The following is a 21792-nucleotide window of genomic DNA, read 5'->3' on the forward strand; positions in this document are numbered from 1 at the left end:
TTATTTATCTGTTTATTTAAGCACATTATTCGGCATTTTTATAACTTTATAAGTAATATTTTTCTGCATTTAATACTTGCTTTAAAATTTTATTATTCCATAGAATAATTTATATCTGAATCTGCAATAATCTGAATGAACTGTAAAGAGTTGTCTATGACAAAACTGTTTCTAAAGTCCACAAGGACAGCCAATAGCAACAAGCTCAGCATAAGTAAGCTATGACTTTCTAAAATGCAAAATATACAACCAATATCAACAAGTTCACTCTAAATTTAAGTATTTCTAAAACAAGTGGGGAAAAAGGATTTGCAACAAGTTCATTTTCAAGATTTTTTGTAAAAACTCGAAAAATTTGTAAAAAAACATGTGACTAATTTGAAACATTAAAAAAAAAATTACAACGAAAAAAAAGTATAAACTACAAATAAAAATAACGATATATCAAAAATTAAATTTTCGATATAAAAACTTGATAGTGATGATAAATAATACCCCCGTTTTATTTTAAACATAATCGGAAACTGAAATATTTTAAAAATTAATTAAAAAAAAAAATCAGAAAATGAAATTTTCAAAACATTTGTAAAATCGGATAAAATGGATGGATACAAAGTGTTGGTAAGTTTTTTTGTTCAATGTTTGTATCGGAAATTCTTAAAATGTTATCTTTTAAAAAGTTTCATTTCAATTTGCTTACTGAAAAAGTTTCATTTCTATTTGCTTACTTAAAAAACTTTTTTAAAATAAAAGTCAGTATCAAAAGATACTAACTTTTATTTCAGGGATCTTTAATAAACCCTTATACTTTCTCTATATCAACACCATGGTAATTTTTGCATACATAATTGTACAAATTTTGCCCTATAAAATGCCAAAGAATTAATATATGTATATACCGGCATCCTTCAATGAACCCAAAGGAATTTATTTCTTATCATTTTAATTCTTTATTTAAAAAACTTAGTTCTGAAAATAAATAGGTTATGCTAATGGGTGACTTTAATATGGACTTACTATACTACAATAAACCCCTTTATTATCTCTGATTACCTTGACTCACTATGTTCTTACTTTTTTTTCGCAACAATAATTCAACCAACCCGAGTAACCTGTAAATCTACAACAATTATTAATAACATCTTTCTAATATTTCAAATTCCTAATCTTATTTCTGGCAACCTAACAATATCAATTTCAGATCATATGGTACAGTTTGTTTGCATTCCTAGTACTCGTTTCGAAAGAAAAAAATTCATAACAACTAAACGATCATTTAAGAATTTCAATGATAATGAATTTATTCAGTATACTTGTAATATTATTTACTGGAAGTTTCATATTAAAAATGGTAATAATATCAAAGAATCTATAAATATTTTTTTAAATATTCAACACAATTCTTGATTGTCATTCCCCTACGAAAAACTGACCAAAAACCAAGTTAATCTTAAATTTAAACCTTGGATCACTAATGGTGAATAAAATGGTAAAAATAAGATCTACAAAAAGTAAATAAAGTCTAAAAATCCCAACACAAAAACTCAACTATTCAATAAGTTTAAATTGTACAGGAATAAAATTAGCAACTTATTAGGATTTTCCAAAAAGTCATACTACATCTCCTTCTTTGACAAAAACCTCAACAATACAAAAAATACATAGAAAGGAATAAAAGAAATTATTAACGTCAAACCCTCCACTCCAATTAAATCTTACATTCTCAAATCTAATGGTAACAGTATCTCAGGCAGTGTGGCTGTTGCTAACATTTTTAACAACTACCATGAAACAATACAACACCAACCCAAATGTAAAATAAGTTTTTCTAAAATCTTCTCTGTTTAAAAAATTCTAATTCTAATTCTTTCTTTTATCCAGCGACTTATAATAAAGTGTCTGGTTTAATAAAGTGTCTGGTTTAATAAAGTGTCTGGTTTAATAAAGTGTCTGGTTTAATAAAGTGTCTGGTTTAATAAAGTGTCTGGTTTAATAAAGTGTCTGGTTTAATAAAGTTTCTGGTTTAATAAGAAATAGTTAACAAATAGTAAAAGTTTAAGTCCAAATAGTATCTCCACAAACCTTCTTAAACTAACTTCTCGTGTTATTTGCAAGCCTCTCTTTACCATATTGAATAATTCTTTTAATAAAAGAACTATTCCAGATGTTTTTAGGAAAACCAAAGTCATTCCTATCCATAAAAAGAGTTCTCTAATAGACCACACAAATTATCAACCAATTTCTCTTCTATCTAACATTAGTAGTATATTTGAAAAAGCCATGAACAACAGACTTTATAGCTTTCTTGACAAAAGTCAATGTCTCTACACACATCAGTATGGATTTCGTAACAAACACTCCATAACTCATGTACTTATCAAAATAACTAAAACTAGTGAACGGAAACTTTCGGCTTCGAACGAAACCGAAACCGAAATTTCTGCTTGAACAATTCTTTACTTTTCCTCTTTCGGCCGAAATTTCGGTTTAAACCGCTACCGAAATAAATCGAAACTATTATAAGACCTTTTTTAAGTTTAGATAACTTTTTTTTCAATTTAGAGTGGGATCATGACGATTTCCTAATTGTAATCGTTTGTTAGTAAATCAATTTTTAATTATAACAATTGTAGAAATTTTAATTGAAATCACGTTACATAATAGTTTCAAGTTACTATTCTCAAATCATTCTATAAATGAATTAACATTTAAGTGAAGCAACCAAATCAATAATTTCATCAAAAGTTTCTCAGTGCTAAATTTTACAATGGAAAATAATCGAAAGAAAAGCTATTTGTGGAATCATTTTACCGTAACAGCCAGTGATTCCAAATACGCAACTTGCAATTTCTGCAATTTGAAGATACCTCGTGGATCGCACTATCAAAAACTTTAACCACTTAGCGGACTTTCATCACATTTAAGAAGTCAGCACCCACAGCTTGCTCTAAAAAAATCTCTGAAAACTTAATTCCCATAACTATCAGCAGTCCTGTAAATATACCCGCCTCATATCAACTTGAGCCTATTGCGATTAAAAAAAGAACAATACTTTTTTTTGACATCAGATCAAAACGGCAAAGGACTGAAATGCTGAAATTTACAAATGCCTGGCTGGGTTGACAATATCTCAAAAATCGATCCAAACTCCGAAGAAGGTCTGAAGTTTGATAGATCTATATTAGAAAACAACATTAAAAGCAAAGTTTGGTTTGGCAAAAGAAGCAAAGAGGTTCCTTACACCTCCACCAACATCTACCAATTTTGAAAGGTTGTTTTCAACTGCTGAAGACGTTCTTTCAAATGAAAGAAACAGAGTTTTGCCAGAAAACATGGAAAAAATTTTATTCTGCATAGAAAACATTTCAATTATTAATTTTAACTATTGAAATGTCTCGACATATAGTTTTTATCAAATTATGTTACATAATGATTGCTTAGATATATGTAAACTAGTTTTTTTTTGGTTTTGCTTGGTGATCATATAAGGTTCAGGGATTTTTAACATTCTTATTCAAATTTCGGCTGAAATTTCGGTTTCGGCTACGGCTTCACTGAGCCGAAATTTCGGTACTTTCGGTTTCGGCTCAAATTTCTGTTTCGATCAATCACAAACTGAAACTATTAGAAATGCTCCTGACAATAAACTTTTTGCATGTGAAGTTTTTCTTTTGACCAAAAATCTTTCCCGTAGTTTCATTAAAATATCTTGGAATCTAAATTGACTAAAATCTATCCTTTTCCTTTTATCTTAAAAACTTAGCAGTGAAATTGTGTAGATTATATGGAATACTAGCCAAAATTCGCCATTATGTTAATTATGAAACTTTACTCAATATATATCATGCAGTTTTTGGATTACATCTTAGATTTGCTTGTCAGGTTTGGGGACAAAGCAAGTCTAATGCTTTTTTAAGACTATCTAACCTACAAACAAGGCTTTAAACATAATATTCTTTCAACAATATCATTCTAATTCTGACATCCTTTACTTTCTATCAAAAATACTCAAATTGCGTGATTGTCTATTTGTCTGGAATTATAAACAAGTAAATCTCCCCCCGTCATTCTTCAATTTTTGTACCTCTAAAAGAAGCTCTTGTTATTACCTTCGATCTTTTAGTAACTTTAAATTATCTATCTTAAATCGCTGTTTGGTAAAACACGGTGATAATTCTATCACAAGCCAACGCGTAAAATCGTGGAATAACTGACCTCTTCATTTTAAATCACTCAACTCTATTTCACAATTTACACACAATGACTTTTTGTGAGATAAATACTGTATTTAAAATGTTAGGCTCATAATAAATTATTATTATTACTATTATTATTAGTAATATTATATGTGATGTTATTTTTACTTACATTTTATTTACATTTTTATTAACGTCATTATTACTTATTAATATTGTTTAATATTTATCTGTGATATTTATTAATATGACTACTACTATTATTAGTGTTATTTTTATTGTTATTATTTTTGTTATCATTGTTGTTGTTTTTATAAGCACTAATATAATCATTATTACTGTCATTGCTATATTTAATAGTATTATTGTTATTATTATAATCCTCTTCGTTAAATTTACTTTAATACTATGATTGCTATTATTATTTAATTGGTGTTTACCTTAGATTAGTACTTGTACTATTAATAAACAACCATGAAATGTAAACTTTTACTTCAGAATATATATTGCCATTGTTGTGATTGTTATCAAACTAATAAAACCGTTAAAACCGTCTAAAAAAATTATTATGAACGTAACAAAATGATGTCTTTGCAACATCAGATAATTAACATTTTTTAATTTTACAAAAAGTGGTTTCCAATGGTGAATCATCACCAAATTGCAATTGTCGCAGTTTAAGATCGTTTTCTTTAAATTTTGAACATTGTACACGTCGTATTTCAATGGCCTCACGAATTTTTCTTGTGTAGTTGTTTGAAATAACAGAAAGCGTCTCAGGGTTTATTTTACCATTACAATGTTGTTTATGTTCTACTATTCCAGATGAATGTATGCTATTTCAGATGTATGAGTAGATTCAGTGCAGAAACTTCCGAAATGGCGGACGCTTTTTTATAACGAGTTTTATAAATAAATAAAAAAGAAAGATAAAAAAATTAATAATAAAATAAGAAAAACAAATAAAATAAAAAAATAGGGAGTGAAGAAAAGAAAAAGAATGAAATTAAAAAGCAAAAATCAGATACAAAAAATATAAAAACCAAATCAAACAATTAGCAAAAGAAAAAAACGCAAAAAGAAACGAGAAAAAAAAAGAAAGAAAAAAAACCAAAGTTAAAAGGAAAAAATATTTGAAAATAATATGATAATTGCTCCGTTTTTGAAGATAAGAATAAGAAAAAATTTTAAATTTTATTAATTTTGAGGGACGATATGTGTTTGATGGGTTAAATGATATGATTTCCTATTTTATTTTATTCTTAATTATTCTTAATAATTAATTTTCCTATTATATTTTCATTTATTATGAAAACCCTATTTTTTTTCTGACTAAATGTTTTTCTGTGTGTGAGCATTTTTATTTGTGTGTGCTATTAAAAATTTATTGTTTGTTTATTTATTGTTATTTTTTAATGAAATATTTATATTACTTTTATTATTTTTGTTTTGATTATTGATATTAAGATTTATTATATTTATTAAATCATTGTTACGTTTTGTCAGTACATAACTGTTTGTAACTTTCCTGCCTATGCATAATTTTCAATTGTTGTTTTAAAATTAATATTGTTTTATTATTATATAATTTTCTTATTATTCTTATAATTGTTAATTTATCGTCATTATTATCATTATTATTTGTACTATTAATACTATTTCATGGTATTTACTTAAGATTAGTTTTTAACTATTTGTAAATGGCCACGATTGTAAGATCTTTTATTGAAATATATTGATTGATTGGTATCCCAGTTGGCTTTTGTAACATTATTTTTATGCTCTTGAATTAGTGTGAAAATCTTTTATCTTGTTTCACCGATGTAACATACGCCACATGTGCAATCAAGCTGTGACACTCCTGGATGAGTATTCGGAGCCAGTTTAGACTTTACAGCAAGAAAATTGATTTCATTTTGAATTTTATGTTCTTAACAAGTTTTGTATACTCTAGCTTAAAAAGACCTTCAAAAATACCAACTGCAATACTCGATGAAATAGATGATATTGGTTTTTTAGATACGTTTATAATTGCATCCTTACGGTGTATGGAAAACTCATATTTGTGAAGGGAGTGATTGGTTGAAATACAAACATATAAAAAATTTAATTGGTGTTGAGCATTTTCGTATTCGCATAAATATTGAATAGATTTATCTTGTGAATTTAAAAGTGTTAAAAAAGAATTTACGTCATCAAAATTAGTAAGTCAACCATGGCTTTCATCAACGTAATGTTTATAAGTTTTTGGTGCAATATTGACGTTTGACGTTTAATGCCTGTTGATTTGTATTCAATATGTTGTAGATATTCTTCTGACATGACAACCATTATGGATAGACCTATGTAGGACCAGAGTTTTTTAGAATATGTGTTTTGTTTTCCCATAAAAATAACATTTACTAATACAGAGATCAATTAGTTTATGAATGTCTACTAAGGATAATTTTGCTCGTTGTATTAGATCATCTCTATCTTCGTTTAGCATATTGATAATTGTAACAGTTGTTTTATCAAGTGGCTCTGGTGGGTATGAATTAATAACATCAAATGACACTTGAACTTCGTCATTAATAAACCATTATTTTGCAGTTGATACAAATGAAGATGAATTTTTAACACGGCATTCATTTTTATTTAAAGTTGGTTGTATGATCTTAACAAGAGTTGCAAGTTTATGAGGTGGTGTGTTGATTGTCAAAAATATTATTCGATTGGATAACCTTTTCACTTTTATGTGCTTTAATACAACCAATAAAAACAGGGCGGAATTACATCTGAAGGATATATTTTACCATATGTTTTTTTATCTACTTTTTTATCTTTTTTTAGTTTATTAAGGGTACTTTGAATAAGATTTAGGAACTTCTGAGTTAGATCCAGTGCAGATATTGCGCAATAGCCAAGTTATTCTTTAATTTTTTGTATTGCTGATTCCGAATCTAAAATGGCAAACCTATTACCTTTATCAAAACGATATAACTATATTTTGGTGGAATTTTTGAGTTCATTGATAGCTAGGCGTTGATTTTTAGAAATATTATCATCAATTTTCACTCTTAAATACTTAGTTAATGTTTTGCTGACATTCTGTCTTAAAAGTTCTGCTCTTTTTACGTTCACATTTTTTTCTATATTTAAAGCGCATTCCTCAGTTGACGTTGTAATATCAATAAATGGTATTTTATTTTGTGTTGGAATAAATTGCGGAACAAGACTTAATAAGTTTTCCTGTTCACGTGATATTGATATATTCGTAAAGATTTAATGTTAGACTTTATACAAGGTTAGTTGGTGGTATTGAAATAATATTCGAAGTATTGTTTTTTTTTTTACTATTGTTCCTTTTAGAATTGATAAGAAAATTGAACTTACGTATTAGGTGTTGTTTTCTTTGTTCAAATTTAACCTCTCTTGATTTATTTGTTATACGTTCTATTTTTAACATATCTTCAAGTTCACAATATTTTTTAACTCATTTGAAAGTTCGATAACCGTTCGTTTAAAAAAACTTGACGTTTACTTTGTTTGATAACCGTACGTTTACTTTGGTAAAATCTTTTTTAGCGTCATTTTTTGCAATAACTAATATATTTTTTTCCTATATTCGGCCATTAGATTACAACTGCTTTTTGTTTTAATTGGATAATAAAGGTTAATAGATTTAGGTCTGATATTATTTTTTATCCATCTCTCTAAAAATACCCACTGGTTTTTGCTTGCGGCGTTCCTGGTCTTTTCTACTTAAAATTGAACGGTATTTTTGTAAAGCTTCTCACAGTAGGAAGAAGTTATATAAAATTTAAGCAACGTCTTTAATAGTATGTGTAATAATATTATAAGCATTAAAATATCATATATGGTATTGTACTATCTATTTCTTTTTTACGTGATATTTCGGCTCATATTGCGAGAGCCATTACCAAACTTATAAAACCGTTTAAAAAAAAAAAAAATATATATATGTATATATATATATATAATATATATATATATATATATATATATATATATATATATATATATATATTAGGCCGGATCATAACTTAAAAAAATTTGGAAAATTTCTTCGGGAATTTACAGTAATTGGCTCTCAAATACGCTGAATGCAATGCTGCAAACCGTTTTTCGCTACTACTTTGCTATACTTTGTATTTTTACCTTTGAAGTTTTCAAATAAATTAACTTAAAAACGCTCATTTCTTACATAATTTATTGATTGAATTTATAATAAAATTCAAATTATTTGAACAGTCAAAACAATATATCATTAGCAAACGTTGATTAGAAACTATACTTAAATGTTCTTAAATTCAGATTTTGTGTCAAAGTGAGGCATCAACTTGCGGCGCTCCAGTTGAACACGAATACGCGAACACGCGAACACGATTACGCGAATACGCGAACACGATTTTCATGACGATAAACTTTGTATGCTGATTCAGTCACAATTTTAATCACACGTTCAACACTTTGATTGTGACATGGAAATGGCTCAATGTCAATAACTATGTCTTCAACTGACGAAAGCCATGCCAATATTTGTACAGTTGGAATATGTTTTGTCAGAACAGGTTCCAAGCGGGGCTGTGTTTGCCAGTCAATCAGTTCTTCATAACTAGTCGCTTGAAATCGTATCTCAGGGAGTTGAAATTTTCGATTTGGTATGTCATCTTCACGAGCACAAAGAATTCTCTTCAACACAAGCTTACGGATCACTTGACGGTTGTCTTTGAGCATAGCCAGAATAATGCTCTCGATATGAGCCGGGTAGCTATTGCGCTTCGAAACTTGCTGAACAATTATTCGATAACGCACAGGAAGAAATCGTGATGTTTCTATCATTTTATAATAGTGTGGAGCAGCATTCCAGCAGTTTGAATGTTTCTTAATGTAAAACCAAACAACCGCATATGAATTCACAATAAATTTAGCCAAAAGTATTAGTTCATTTGATGGATCTTCAGTAGATATATAGAAGCGAAGAACACGGTTTGCTAGTGTCAACCTTGCAACCAACACCTTGCATGGTTTAGTCGCCCAGGTGTTCTAGAATTAAATCTATCTAGTACAACACCTGTCTTCACCGCATTAACAATTTCGAAAAAGTACAGTTGATCACTACTTAACAACTGCTTATTGCATATAATAGGTTCACCAACAAATATGGCAAAGCTGACTATGGGTTTCTGAACAGACATTGAAATAGACTTGCCAATTGGTCCATTAAATGAATGGGGTCCAGTTGTTGCACCATCTAAGGAGTGAAAAAGATGTCGCAAAGGAAGCTCGTTCAGATGTAAAAGACAAATGGACCAGTGCAGTGGTCGACCAAGTTCAATTTCCATTTTGCATATAATTCCATTGTTTAAACCAGTATTAACGTTAGTTGAATCAGAACCAATACAAACAAGGTTCGTGCAGTCAACAGTATCAATTATTGAATCTGCAATGAATTTGGCTGATCCACTTGTTGGCGTACAATGATCAACATACTTTGAATTTGGCTCTGATAAAATGGAAATATGTTCCTCAGAAATCACAGTCTGTCTATCCCCCTCAAGTTTTAAAGTCTGATCTTTCAAAATACAATCCAGTAATTCTACAATCAGCATTTTTACAGGATGTTCTCAGTAGTTTTCGTTCTCTGCGAATTTTATTCCGATCCACTGGCCCCATATGTTCTATACCAAAATCAACCAGAGTTGCTGATACAATCGCGGCAACTGCTCTATCTGATATGCCAAAACCATCTGCTTGTAGAGCAATATTTTTTAAACAACGGTTTTTCAGACGAGTAGATGTGACTTCGGTATCGATATCTGATACGGAAGGGGAATAAGTTTCTGTGTCAGAATTGTTGTCTGTTTCATTATCTGATTCATTATCAGATGCTTCAACGACTCTGGCACACTTAACTGCAGTCTCTTCCTTTGATAATGAAACAGATTTTCGTTTTAAACGCCTCTCAGCACGTGCGGATTCCTTCTTGTCGATTCCAGCTATTCTGCCAACACGTATAGTGCATTGATCAGTTAGGAAGTCATGCTCAATTGCTGGCACCTTCAGAACCATTGGACAGCAACAAGACAAAAGTTCTTTGCATTAACACGAACAAATGTCAAACAATGTGTCAAGATCTTTTTCTATTTCATCTTGTTTGACTGTTGCAGACTTTGATCGAATCACTTTCTGAACATTGCCTATGTACTTCTCCAGCTGTAATTCTATGCCTCGAAGACTTATAGTAGGAACTGATGCTTTAATCCATATATGAGAAAGTTTCTCTGCTAGTCTCTTACAAACAGACCGTAATGGTTCAGTTTCATAATTCTTCTCAGACAAGTATGCTTTGCCTACTTGCTTGTGGGTTGGCAAGCAAAAATTGGGTAATTCACGACCTTCTCCAAAAAGTATATGACGATTCTTTGAAGCTTTAGATCTTGAAATCATTATTGTTTTACAATTTTATAACATATCAGAATTTCAGTTAATTTCTAAAAATACAAGATGAGACGGATAAATTCTGCAATCAGTTGATAAAAGCAGAAATTAATAAACAATCATATAAAAATAGAATAATATAATAATAATAATATAATAATATAAAGTTATAATAGCGTTGGAGTTAGTCATATCATTAGGGTTAATTTAGTTAGGTAGGTATAGGTTTGGTTCAATTTCATAACCTTGGGATTATATCTAGTATTAGGGTTAAATGCATGTTTCAGTTAATGCATGTACTAAAGTAAATATACTTAGCATATAAAACCTTAAAACTTAAAAATGCAAAGTATAATCAATTCTTTAGAAATATATTTTTTTTGTAAATATTAAACAACACTATATCACACCACTTTTCACAAATTCTAAAAAAAATTAATTTTTTATGATCCGGCCTAATATATATATATATATATATATATATATATATATATATATATATATATATATATATATATATATATATATATATATATATATATTACGAACGTAACAAAATGATGTCATTGCAACGTCAGTTGTTCAAAATTTTTTAATTTTACAAAAAGTGTTATTCAATGGTGAGTCATCACCAAATTGCAATTGTCACAATTTATGACCGTTTTCTTTAAATATGAACATTTTTTATCCATTTATTTAACCATAAAATATGAAAATTTACAATAATATTTTATAAACTCACATAAATAAGGTTAGGTGTCACTCATATATTTAAAACTAGTCAATTGAGTGACAACTAAAAAAAAATAAATAATAATAACAAATAAAACACAGAAAGAAATATAAATAAGAAAAAAAAAATTAAAAAGAAAAAAAAAAAAAAGGAAAGAAAGGAAAATATAGTATTAACAAATAAAGATGATATTAATAATTGCAATAATAATATAATAAAAATAAAAATATTAATAATAATGTGAATAAAAAAACAAATAGTAACTATATCATGATAACTTTACTAAAAATTATAACTCATGATAAAGTTTATAAGTATGACAGAAATTAATATAATAAACATAACAATTGCAAAAATTAAGACAATAAAAACTATTACTACAATTGAATCACTATCACTATCATTATAAATAATATTAATAAGATTTAAAAAACAAAGATAAATTAATGATAATAGTAATATACTAATAGAGTTAAAAAAGAAAGTATAAAATAATAGTAATAATGGTTTTATAAATACAGTAATTTAAAAAAAGCAATAATAATAAAAGATAAAATTAATATTCATTAAATATATACTCAAATAAAAATTTCTTAATTTGGTTTCTATCGAGAAGAAGAATGTTGGTAATAATAGGGTGTTTAGTTAAAATCTTTTTTTTTATAAATGGTATTATTTAACTCCAGTGAGAAATACATTGATGTTTTATAGAGCGCTTGCAATATTTAATAGTGTTGAAAAAGGAAGAGTGCACGTCAAAATTTTCATTATTTTGCGTGTAATATTTGTGTGTCACTTGTTTTAATAAAAAAATTATTAAAAGAATTTGGTAGTTTATTCTGAAGAAAACCAAACACAAAGAGACAATTATAAAGCTTTAAAAGATCTTTAAATTTTAGAATTTTTGATTCAGAAAACCTATTTTCGGTATTAGATCGTAAGGGAGAAAATGTCATAATTCTTAAGGAAGTGTGTTGTAAACTGTTTACACGATGTAAAAGATACCTTTTTGACCCCAAAAAGTGCAAAAATAACTTAGATGTGAGGAGAACAAGGAATAGTAAATTGATATTTAAACATGTTGGGGGATATAGTGTCGCATTAATGACAACATACTATTGGCACGTGAGATTTTTTTATTTAATTGAATTAGTTGATATACCATGATAGGTTTTTGTCAAGAAATAGCCCGAGGTATTTTATATATTTTGATGGGAAAAGCCTTTTACCATTAATTCTAATTTTCACATTATTACTATCAATCTTTTTTTTTTGAAAAATAATAAATTCAGTTTAATTGATATTTAGGAAAAGACGGTTACTATTTAACCAATGACACAAATGATGGAGATCTGAATTAACTTTTTTACAAAGCTGCGCGAGTAATTTATTTAAGCATAGAAGATTAGTGTCGTCAGCGAAATGATGAACAATCAAATTATTTATAGAGTTAGGCAGATTGTTAATATATATTAAAAACATTAAAGGTCCTAGAACAGAACCCTGTGGTACACCATACTTAATAACTTTACATGTGGATTGAAACCTGTTAATCGAGACAAATTGAGTACGATATAGGATGTTAATAGAGGATGAAAACCAATCCTTAGCGATACCCCGTATACCATAGTGATAAAATTTTTTAGTTAAAATCTTAAGATCAACTGTATCAAATGCTTTTTGGAGATCAATAAAGACGCCACAGGCAAAATAACCAGTATCAATCGCACCACGAACCATTTCAGTAATGCTAATAAGTGCATGGGAAGTAGAGTGTTTTAAACGAAATCCAAACTGACGGCCGTAGAGACACTTAGAATTATCAAGAAAGTGGTAGATACGAGAATACATTAATTTTTAAAAAATTTTGCTGATATTTGATAATAATGATATTAGTCTATAGTTATTGCAGTCAAGTTTTAGGTCTTTTTTATGGATTGGTTAAACAGATGCGGTTTTTAAAATATTAGGGAATATACCAGTAGCGAATGAGAGATTAAATAGTTTAGAAAGTACTAAATAAATATCATTAGTAAGAAGTTTTAGAATAAAGGTTGGAATGCTGTTTGTCCCAGAAGCCTTGCGATCATTTAGAGAAAGTATAACTGATATTATTTCATTTTTTTGAGTAGGTCTAATGAAAAGAGAGTCAGGGTTTGATGTTTTTAAATACTTATGGAAGTCAGTATGAGATGAATGAATTTTTTTTTGCAGTTCTTCAGGGATTAAAATAAAAAAAGAGATGAAAATTTCCGAGATTTTAACTGGATCATTGATAATGGTGTTGTTTGAAGATATACAAGATGTATATGAGATATCGATCGAACGCATATTCAAAAGAGTTCTAATACACTTCCACGTAGCTCTCAAACTATTGCTATTGGTAGTAAAGTAGTTACAAAAGTGATTTTTTTTTGCTTCTTCGAATAAGTGTTACAATCAAATTTCTAAAGGTTTTGTAAGTTTTTTCAAGAATTAGTTTGTCATGAAGATTTTTTGTTTTAAGGAACTTTTTAAATATATTGTTTCGTTTTTTTATCGAGGTTAAAATTGCTGAAGTAATCCATGGCTTCGAGTTAAGCCCCGGTTGCTTAGTTTTTTTAATGGTGCGTGTTTGTCTAGAAGAGAGTTGAAGGTAGTGAAGAAATCTTCACATGATTTATTTGCATTACTATTGGAAACTTTGATTACTTTATCCCAGTTGATTTCCAAATAATCATTCCGGAATTCTTCACTATTTAATTTTTTGAAGTTTCGAAGAATAATATTGCTTTTTCAAGAATAAATAATTCTTTTTTTAAAATATGAATAAATTAGAAACTGTGGCAAATGATCCAATATTCTAATAGTTAGATTGCTGGAAAAAATATCTTTAGAAGTTGAATTAGAAAATATATTATCAATTAAAGTACTTGAGTGATTGGTAATTCTTGTTGGTAAAGATATAAAAAGAAGAAAGTTATTTGAAGCAATGGTGTTCAAATACTTCGAGATTGAATTATCTGAGCTTGCTTTTATAAGATCGATATTAAAATCATCCATTATAAAGTGAGTTTTTATTTTTTTCAACAGCAAGTTTTTCAAATAGAATAGCTAGATATGAAATAATAAATTCATTAATATCCTTGTTAGGATGGCGATAAACACAGCCTACTATGATATTAGAGTTTTTAGGGAAAATGATTTCAACAAAAACAGACTTAAATAATTGGGGTTAATACATAAGTAAATCATTTCTAGATTTATAAACTAGTATATTAAAAATGTAAAGTATAGCACCTCCAAATGAAGTTTTTGTTGGAGTATGTTCATAAATATATCCACCAAGATTTATTATTGAGAGTAAATCAGATTTCAGCTTAGTTTCTGTAATTCCGATTATACTAAATTCATAATTTTTTAGAGATAAAAGTGAGGTTAATTCGTCAAAATGTTTAACTAATGAAGTGATATTTAAATGAAATAGAAAAAAGCAATTAATATTGACGTTTGAAGAGTTAAGTTCTTCAATATCAATGTATTTACAATTGATTGGATTCTCAACTATGTTCGTATCATCATCGTCATTGTTATTTAGCTGATAAGTAAAGTAATTATAGGATTAAAAGTATCAGATTCTTGAGAACAAAGAAAGAGGGAAAGGTCATTAGGCAGATCATTGAGATCTAATATATTGTCAACTGAAGTTTGAAGACGTAGTTCATTATTCGATATAGAACTAAAAGGAAAATTACAAGGTGCAACATGTAATACAAAGCCAATAATTCATGGAAGAGTTTTTTAATAAACCAAAATCATTATTATTTAAAAAACTACATTTCTTGTGGATTGAACTTAGGCAGTGATTGAATTGAAGTGAATGATGATTAGCACGAATAATTTTATCACAAATTTTTCAGATTTTAGGCATAATAAATAGAAATTTGTTTAGAAATAAAGATATTGATATTAGTAAGATTATTACAACAGAAACAATATAACAATAGCAGAAACTATACGATAATATAAAAATGATGAAGTTTATGATAAAAATATTAACAATATAATAATAATAACGGATAATAATAACAACAATAATAATAACAACGATCACAAAAATAGCAATATAATAAAAATAGTGACAGTAATAACAAAAGTAGTAATTTATAATAAAAACATTGCACACGTCGTATTTCAATGGCCTCACGAATTTTTTTGTCTAGTTATTTTTATGCTCTTGAATTAGTGTGGAAATCTTTTTTCTTGTTTAACCGATATAACATGCATATCAATATAAATTGAATTATTTTGATGCTCTTGAATTAGTGTGTAAATCTTTTTTCTTGTTTAACCGATTTAACATGCATATCAATATAAATTGATACCAAAAGTCTAGTTATTTTACCGGAAATCCCAAAATTAAGCCTTGCTTTTAGAAGAGTACTTCATCAAGTTGGCGTTAAAACAGTCTTCCGTTTTGGTAATCCCTTGATAAATGTTCTTTGTCGAAATAAGTCTAAATTGCCTCCCAATAGTCATCCATGAGTGTACCTGCTTGATTGCACATTTTTATTTATATTTATAAACTTTTTAATGGAGCATTTTATATATAAATTTATAAACAAAAAAAATACTACTTTTTATGGTACTACACAGTGGGCATGCGTCGTCCGGGAACATCCTTCGGACGTCTTACGGACGTCTAAACGTCCGTTAGATGTCTACCAAACATCCCCGGACGATGCGTACCCACTGGGTAATTGTTTCATGACTAAAGGCAATTATCAACTATGAAATACAAAATAAGAAACAAAAAACCGTTATAAATATAAAGTTACAGTGGAGTGTGCTCCGTCTTTAAAGCAAAACAAAAAACAAAAAACTTAAGAAAAAAGTAAAAATCTGAAAACGACTGCCTAATCCGCCGTATCGTATTTTGAAAAAAGAAATTTACTTTTATGTCTACATGTAAATTCCAACTCATTCCTTTATATAATAAATTATCATTCAATCAATCAATCAATCATATATATTCTGAAAAATAGTTTCATGGGTATTTACAAATAGTAATTCTACTAAGCTTAAGTAAACACCAAAAAAATAGACCTTTATATATATAGTTAGTAATAATTAATAAGAATAATAGTTTTAATTATAAAAATAATGTTTATGTAATAAACATAGGAACCACAATATTAATACAAAAAACATCAACAATAATAATTATAATAGTAATTATAATATCAAAATAATAAGTCAGTTGTTTTTATAAGCACATTAGCTAAATATACATATAAGTTAGTTACAAACAGTTGACTGATAAAACGTAACAACTAACAAGGACATAAAACAGTTTTTTAAAATGAAAATAATAAAATAGGAATAATAATAGTAAAGTTAAAAATAATAATTATTGTTGTTACGATAAATATTTAAAATTAAAAGAAATAGTACTATAACAAAAAACATAACAAAAGTATGATGAAAGTTAAAGATAAAATAAAAAAAAACAAAAAAGCATTAAAAAAATGAGAAAGTTTAATATCGTTACATGCATACACAAACATAAATATAAAGATATATACATATATACAGCGGTGACCAAAAATTAAAGAGCACTTATTTTTTAGTTGGTTTCTTAATCTTTAAATTAAAATTAAGAAGATTCTAATTGACATATTAAATTATTTTTTTTAATATCTTGTTAATTAAAACATACGGATTAAAGTGGTATAATTTTTTTAATCTAATTCTAATTAAATAGCGTTTAACTTATTAAAAAACTGATGAGTACTTATAAATCTTCTTTAAATAAATTGGACAAAATTTAACAACCACTTTCAAATCTTTAATTTGCACTTATTAAAAATAATAATTCATTTTTTTCTTTAACTGTCTTAATTGCTTATTACGTTGGCTATAAAATAAAATGTCGAAACCTGAGTTTCGATATCAAATAAACATTTATTTTTTGAATTGCAATAAGGATATAAAATATTGCAAATATGCGTGCAAAGATCGAAGAAAAAGACAGATACGTGGCGTATTAAAAGAAGAAGGCTATAGCATCAGACAAATAGCAGAAAAGCTCGGAGGGTCTCACTCTTGCATTATTAGCAAAATTCAACGATACAAAGAGACCCGGTCAATTAATGATCGTCATAGGACTGGACGCAATAAAATTTCAAATGACCGTGATGTTCGCTCGTTAGTGAGATTAATGAAAGAAAACAGACAAGCATCATCTACAGACTTGTCTACGAAATGGACACTGTCAAATAGTCTGAAAGCAAGCCCTAGAATTGTGCGAAGGGTCCTCCACAATTTAAATTATTTATGGCGTGCTGCTGCAAAAAAACCATGCTTAAATAAAAAACAAAAATTTGCCAAGAAAGAGTGGTGCAAACTACATAAAAATTGGTCAACAGATCAGTGGAGCCGTGTGGTCTTAAGCGATGAAATGAACGTTGAGGTAGACAACAGAAAAGGTCGCGTAATGTTGCGTAGACTTCCAAGCGAACGGTTCGATGAATCATGCATTTTGAAACGAACAAAACAAGGCAGTGGTTCAATAGGCATTTGGGCCTGTATGAGTGCCTGTGGAGTTGGTGTTTTTCATTTATTCGATGGTAGACTCAACAAAGAAAGGTACATCGAAATTTTGGAAAACTTGCTTATTAATTGCATTGATTTATGGCAGTTGCAAGATGGATTTATTTTCCAGCAAGATAATGCGCTGTGTCATAAAGCGCATGTTGTTAGCGATTGGTTCAATTATAATAAAATTCAAGTGCTTCCATGGCCTGCCAATAGTCCAGACTTGAATCCAATAGAGAATTTATGGTTGTGGCTTGATCACAAGCTTGGTAAAGAACAACTTTACAATTTGGAAGATTTGAAATCTTCTATCTCTCATCATTTGAAAAATGTGCCTGATGAAGTAATCAAAACTTTAATGAATTCAATGCCAGAACGAGTACAAGAGTGCTTGAAAACAAATGGAGGAACAACACGTTTCTAAATTATTTTTTTATTGCTTTTTGAAATATTTTTGAAACTGGTTTTAAAATTTTGTCCAATTTTTTTTCCCATTTATATTTTTTACTAGTCAGTTTTTTAATTTTTTAACAATATTTTGTAAAAAAACTATAAATTCTTTTATAGTAAATATAAAATACAATAAAAATTCTTTCTAAAAATGTTTTTCTTTTTTTGATACTTTTTTCCAAAATAAAATTATACTAAGGTTAAAAATAAATTTTGAAAAAAAAATGAGTGGTCTTTAATTTTTGGCCACCGCTGTATACATATACATGTATACGTCATTGATGTAAGACACTTTGACACTTTTCATAAAGGCATAAGTTGCATCGTTTTTTCGTGGTATTGTTAAATCTACAGCGTTTTACAATTTTCCATTTAATATTCGAGTTGACTCCGTTTTTTTTTAACCTCCTTAGATAATTTAGTATCGTTTTTTATATTTATAGATATTAAAAGATTTTGTATGGTTAGCGTATCTAAGTTTAAATGTGGTTTTGCTAACTCTAAAATACACTCTTTCATTCTTTCAATTCAAAAGAGCTATTTATAACAATATGTAGAATAAGCAAGATTATGCAAAGCCAATAGTTACGTATGATTTTTTGAATTTATTAATTAGGAAAACCTCGATCTAATTTCTGCCAGACATGCAAGAGCTATTGGAGAAACTTATTGCATCAGCAACTGTTAATGAGATTAAAATGGGTTTTTGTATTAAAAAAGAAGAACATGAGACAAAACCCAGGTACTTCTACACACAAATGACTACAACCAAATATTTCTGAAACAAACTTCTACAAGCAAATATTTCTGAAGTAAACGGCTAGCAATAATGAAATAGAGTTGCTAACTTTTGATTATCAGGAAATATGCCTCTCCCTCATTTGATAAATGGTGCCGTCTTTTTCAAACGCCAGATATAGGAATACAATTCTTGTATATATGCAGCTAGTTCTGAAAAGTCATACTTCTTTATGTATGATAAAACGGTTGGCAAAAAAGGGCAAACTCACCTCTTCCCCCCAAAGCTGTTATATATGTATTTGAGTTGGCACATTTATACATTTAGCATTTTAATGTCAAATATCAAGGACCTTTTTTTTTTTTATGTTTTTGGTGTCTTGGCGACATGCGACACCCCTCCCCATCCCATGAGAGACCTCTTCGGACGGCCCTCATTTGATATGTTTGAAACGTATGGCGGTGACAGCTATGGTGGACACGTGATGTCCAGACAATTTGAAGTCACAAATTTTTTTTTCGAGTTTTATACCTTTTTATGCAACTCTTTAAAGGTTGTGACTTTTGAAGGAAAGTTTCATCAATGTACAGTCTTGTAGAAGAAACCTGAAAATCAATGCCGTTAATATGGTTCTCATTTTTTTTCATCATTTTATTACTTAATATCATCTCAATATCTATTGACGTCTCTAGGCTCTGCAATCAAGTGAACGTTTAACGTAAAAAAAAGATTGTGGAAGAAGATTGTAGAACGTAAAACGAAGTTTGTATAGCGTAAAACGAAAGTTACAAGATTTGCACTTGGTATGTTTCAAATGTGGTGACGAAGGACACGAGGCTTCAAAATGAATGTTGATAACTTTTCCGTTTCAACCAATCTTGAATTCATATTCCGCTTTAACATAATTTGGATATGACATATATTTATTTAACTGTTATTCAGGTCCGTCTTCAAACCATATTTTCTTAAATGTCTCTTGACTTAATCAAGACTCACTATATTCTGATTAATAAAAATGTCAGCCACGTAATCAGATGTTCAAAGTTTTTATACTAATCAGATCATGTAGTTTTCTTGCAAGAAACACAACGATAAATTTTTCCCATTTTTCTATCTTGTCATCAACTAACTTACTCCTTTAACTTCTTACAATCAATAATATCTATTACTACAAGCTTTAAATATTCATATTAAAAACTGTGTATTAAACATTATTAATAATTGTTAATCGCGAAGGGGCTGTCCATTAATTACGTCAGAAGTTATTTTTGCGATTTTTACCTCCCCTCCCCCTTGTCAACAAATAGTCAAACTTCCAGAGACTCCCCATTGCATCAACAATTTGATTCCCCTCCCTCTCCCCCTCCCCTCCCTTTTCCTAAAAATTAAATTGAAGTGGGAAAAAAAAAATTCTAATAAACTTGTTTACAACTAAAACAAAAAAGTGATTTAAAATAAAATGTGTAGAAATAATTTTTTATTTGAATTACAATTCAAATAAAAAATTGAATCGAACTTTATTATATATTTCCAGTTTATAACTAAAAAGGCTAACATAAAAATGCATTACACGTTTAAATTATGAATATATTTCAAACTAGTACAACACTTCAATGTTCAATGCCAATCCTCCTTACCTTTTTTTATTATTGTTTTTGTTTCTAATACAGTACTCTTTATTACAATCAATTAATTTTAATACAGTCTAGAATAGCAAAAAATACATTTAACAAATTGTATAAACCAGGCGTTAGCAATCTTTGAAACAAAAGAGCTAAAAGTAGCAATTTACAAAGTTTTTCAGTTTTTAAAGAGCTATCAACATCTTTATTTAAATATTATATTGATATTTGTGCATGGAGCTAAGGAGCCGCATCTTGACATCTTAAGAACCACATAAAGCTTGTGAGATCCAGGTTCTAGATCCTTGGTTTAAACGTTTAAATAATATAATGTAAACCATGTATTTACATAAATCTTTTTTGTTTGCACAACAGATTAATCAACAGCTTTGAAAAAAAAAATTTTACAAGTAAACATCTCGTGTGTGCTTATTCAGTTCTGTATGTGTCAGGTCTTTTTAAAGCAAAACACGGTTTTCAAAAAGTAGGAACATAAATAGATTTTATTACTAAAATAGGTTGAGCGTTGAAGGTTGAGTAAGTATGCAACACAGGATTGCAAATGCTGCCTAATTTTCTTTTTTTAAAGTAATTAAATCAACTAAAAAAAGTAAAATTGTTGACGTCATTTTGTCTTGCCCTCCCACCTTCCCTTTTCAAAATTTTCAAAAAATTTTAGACCCCTTCCCCCATATTTTGTTGACATAATTAACGGACAGCGCCAAACCACAAATTCGTCACTGAGTTTTTTCTACAGTTTTTATACAATTACTCTCTACAGAAGAGAGTATAGTAATAAACATACAAAAGTTACCAGCAACTTTGCTTCAAGCTCGAGTAGATAGTTTAGAAGAAAATCAAACTTAACTCAAATATAAAAAAATATAAAGTTAACTATTAGGTACCTTATTTGAAAAATAAGCTTGAAAAATCAATGTTAATAAATCGGCGGTAGCGGGTCGTTAAGGTGGTTCCTATAGAAAAAAAGTGCATAATATTTTTTTTTCAAATTTTTTTACAACTGTTTCTTGT

At 28.4% G+C, this 21792-nt stretch overlaps 1 protein-coding gene across 1 annotated transcript in view; it reads left to right on the top strand.

Annotated features, from left to right (window-relative positions):
- The first annotated feature begins 495 nt into the window (after positions 1–495).
- Positions 496–21792, top strand: part of LOC105848058 (uncharacterized) — a 108875-nt gene continuing 87578 nt past the window's right edge. The window contains exon 1 of the mRNA XM_065811269.1: positions 496–621. Coding sequence (XP_065667341.1) covers positions 601–621 — 21 coding nt within the window. The 5' untranslated portion in view covers positions 496–600. The remainder of the gene's footprint in view (positions 622–21792) is intronic.

The sequence above is a fragment of the Hydra vulgaris genome, chromosome 12, assembly GCF_038396675.1.
Source record: "Hydra vulgaris chromosome 12, alternate assembly HydraT2T_AEP".
Classification (NCBI taxonomy): Eukaryota; Metazoa; Cnidaria; class Hydrozoa; order Anthoathecata; family Hydridae; genus Hydra; species Hydra vulgaris.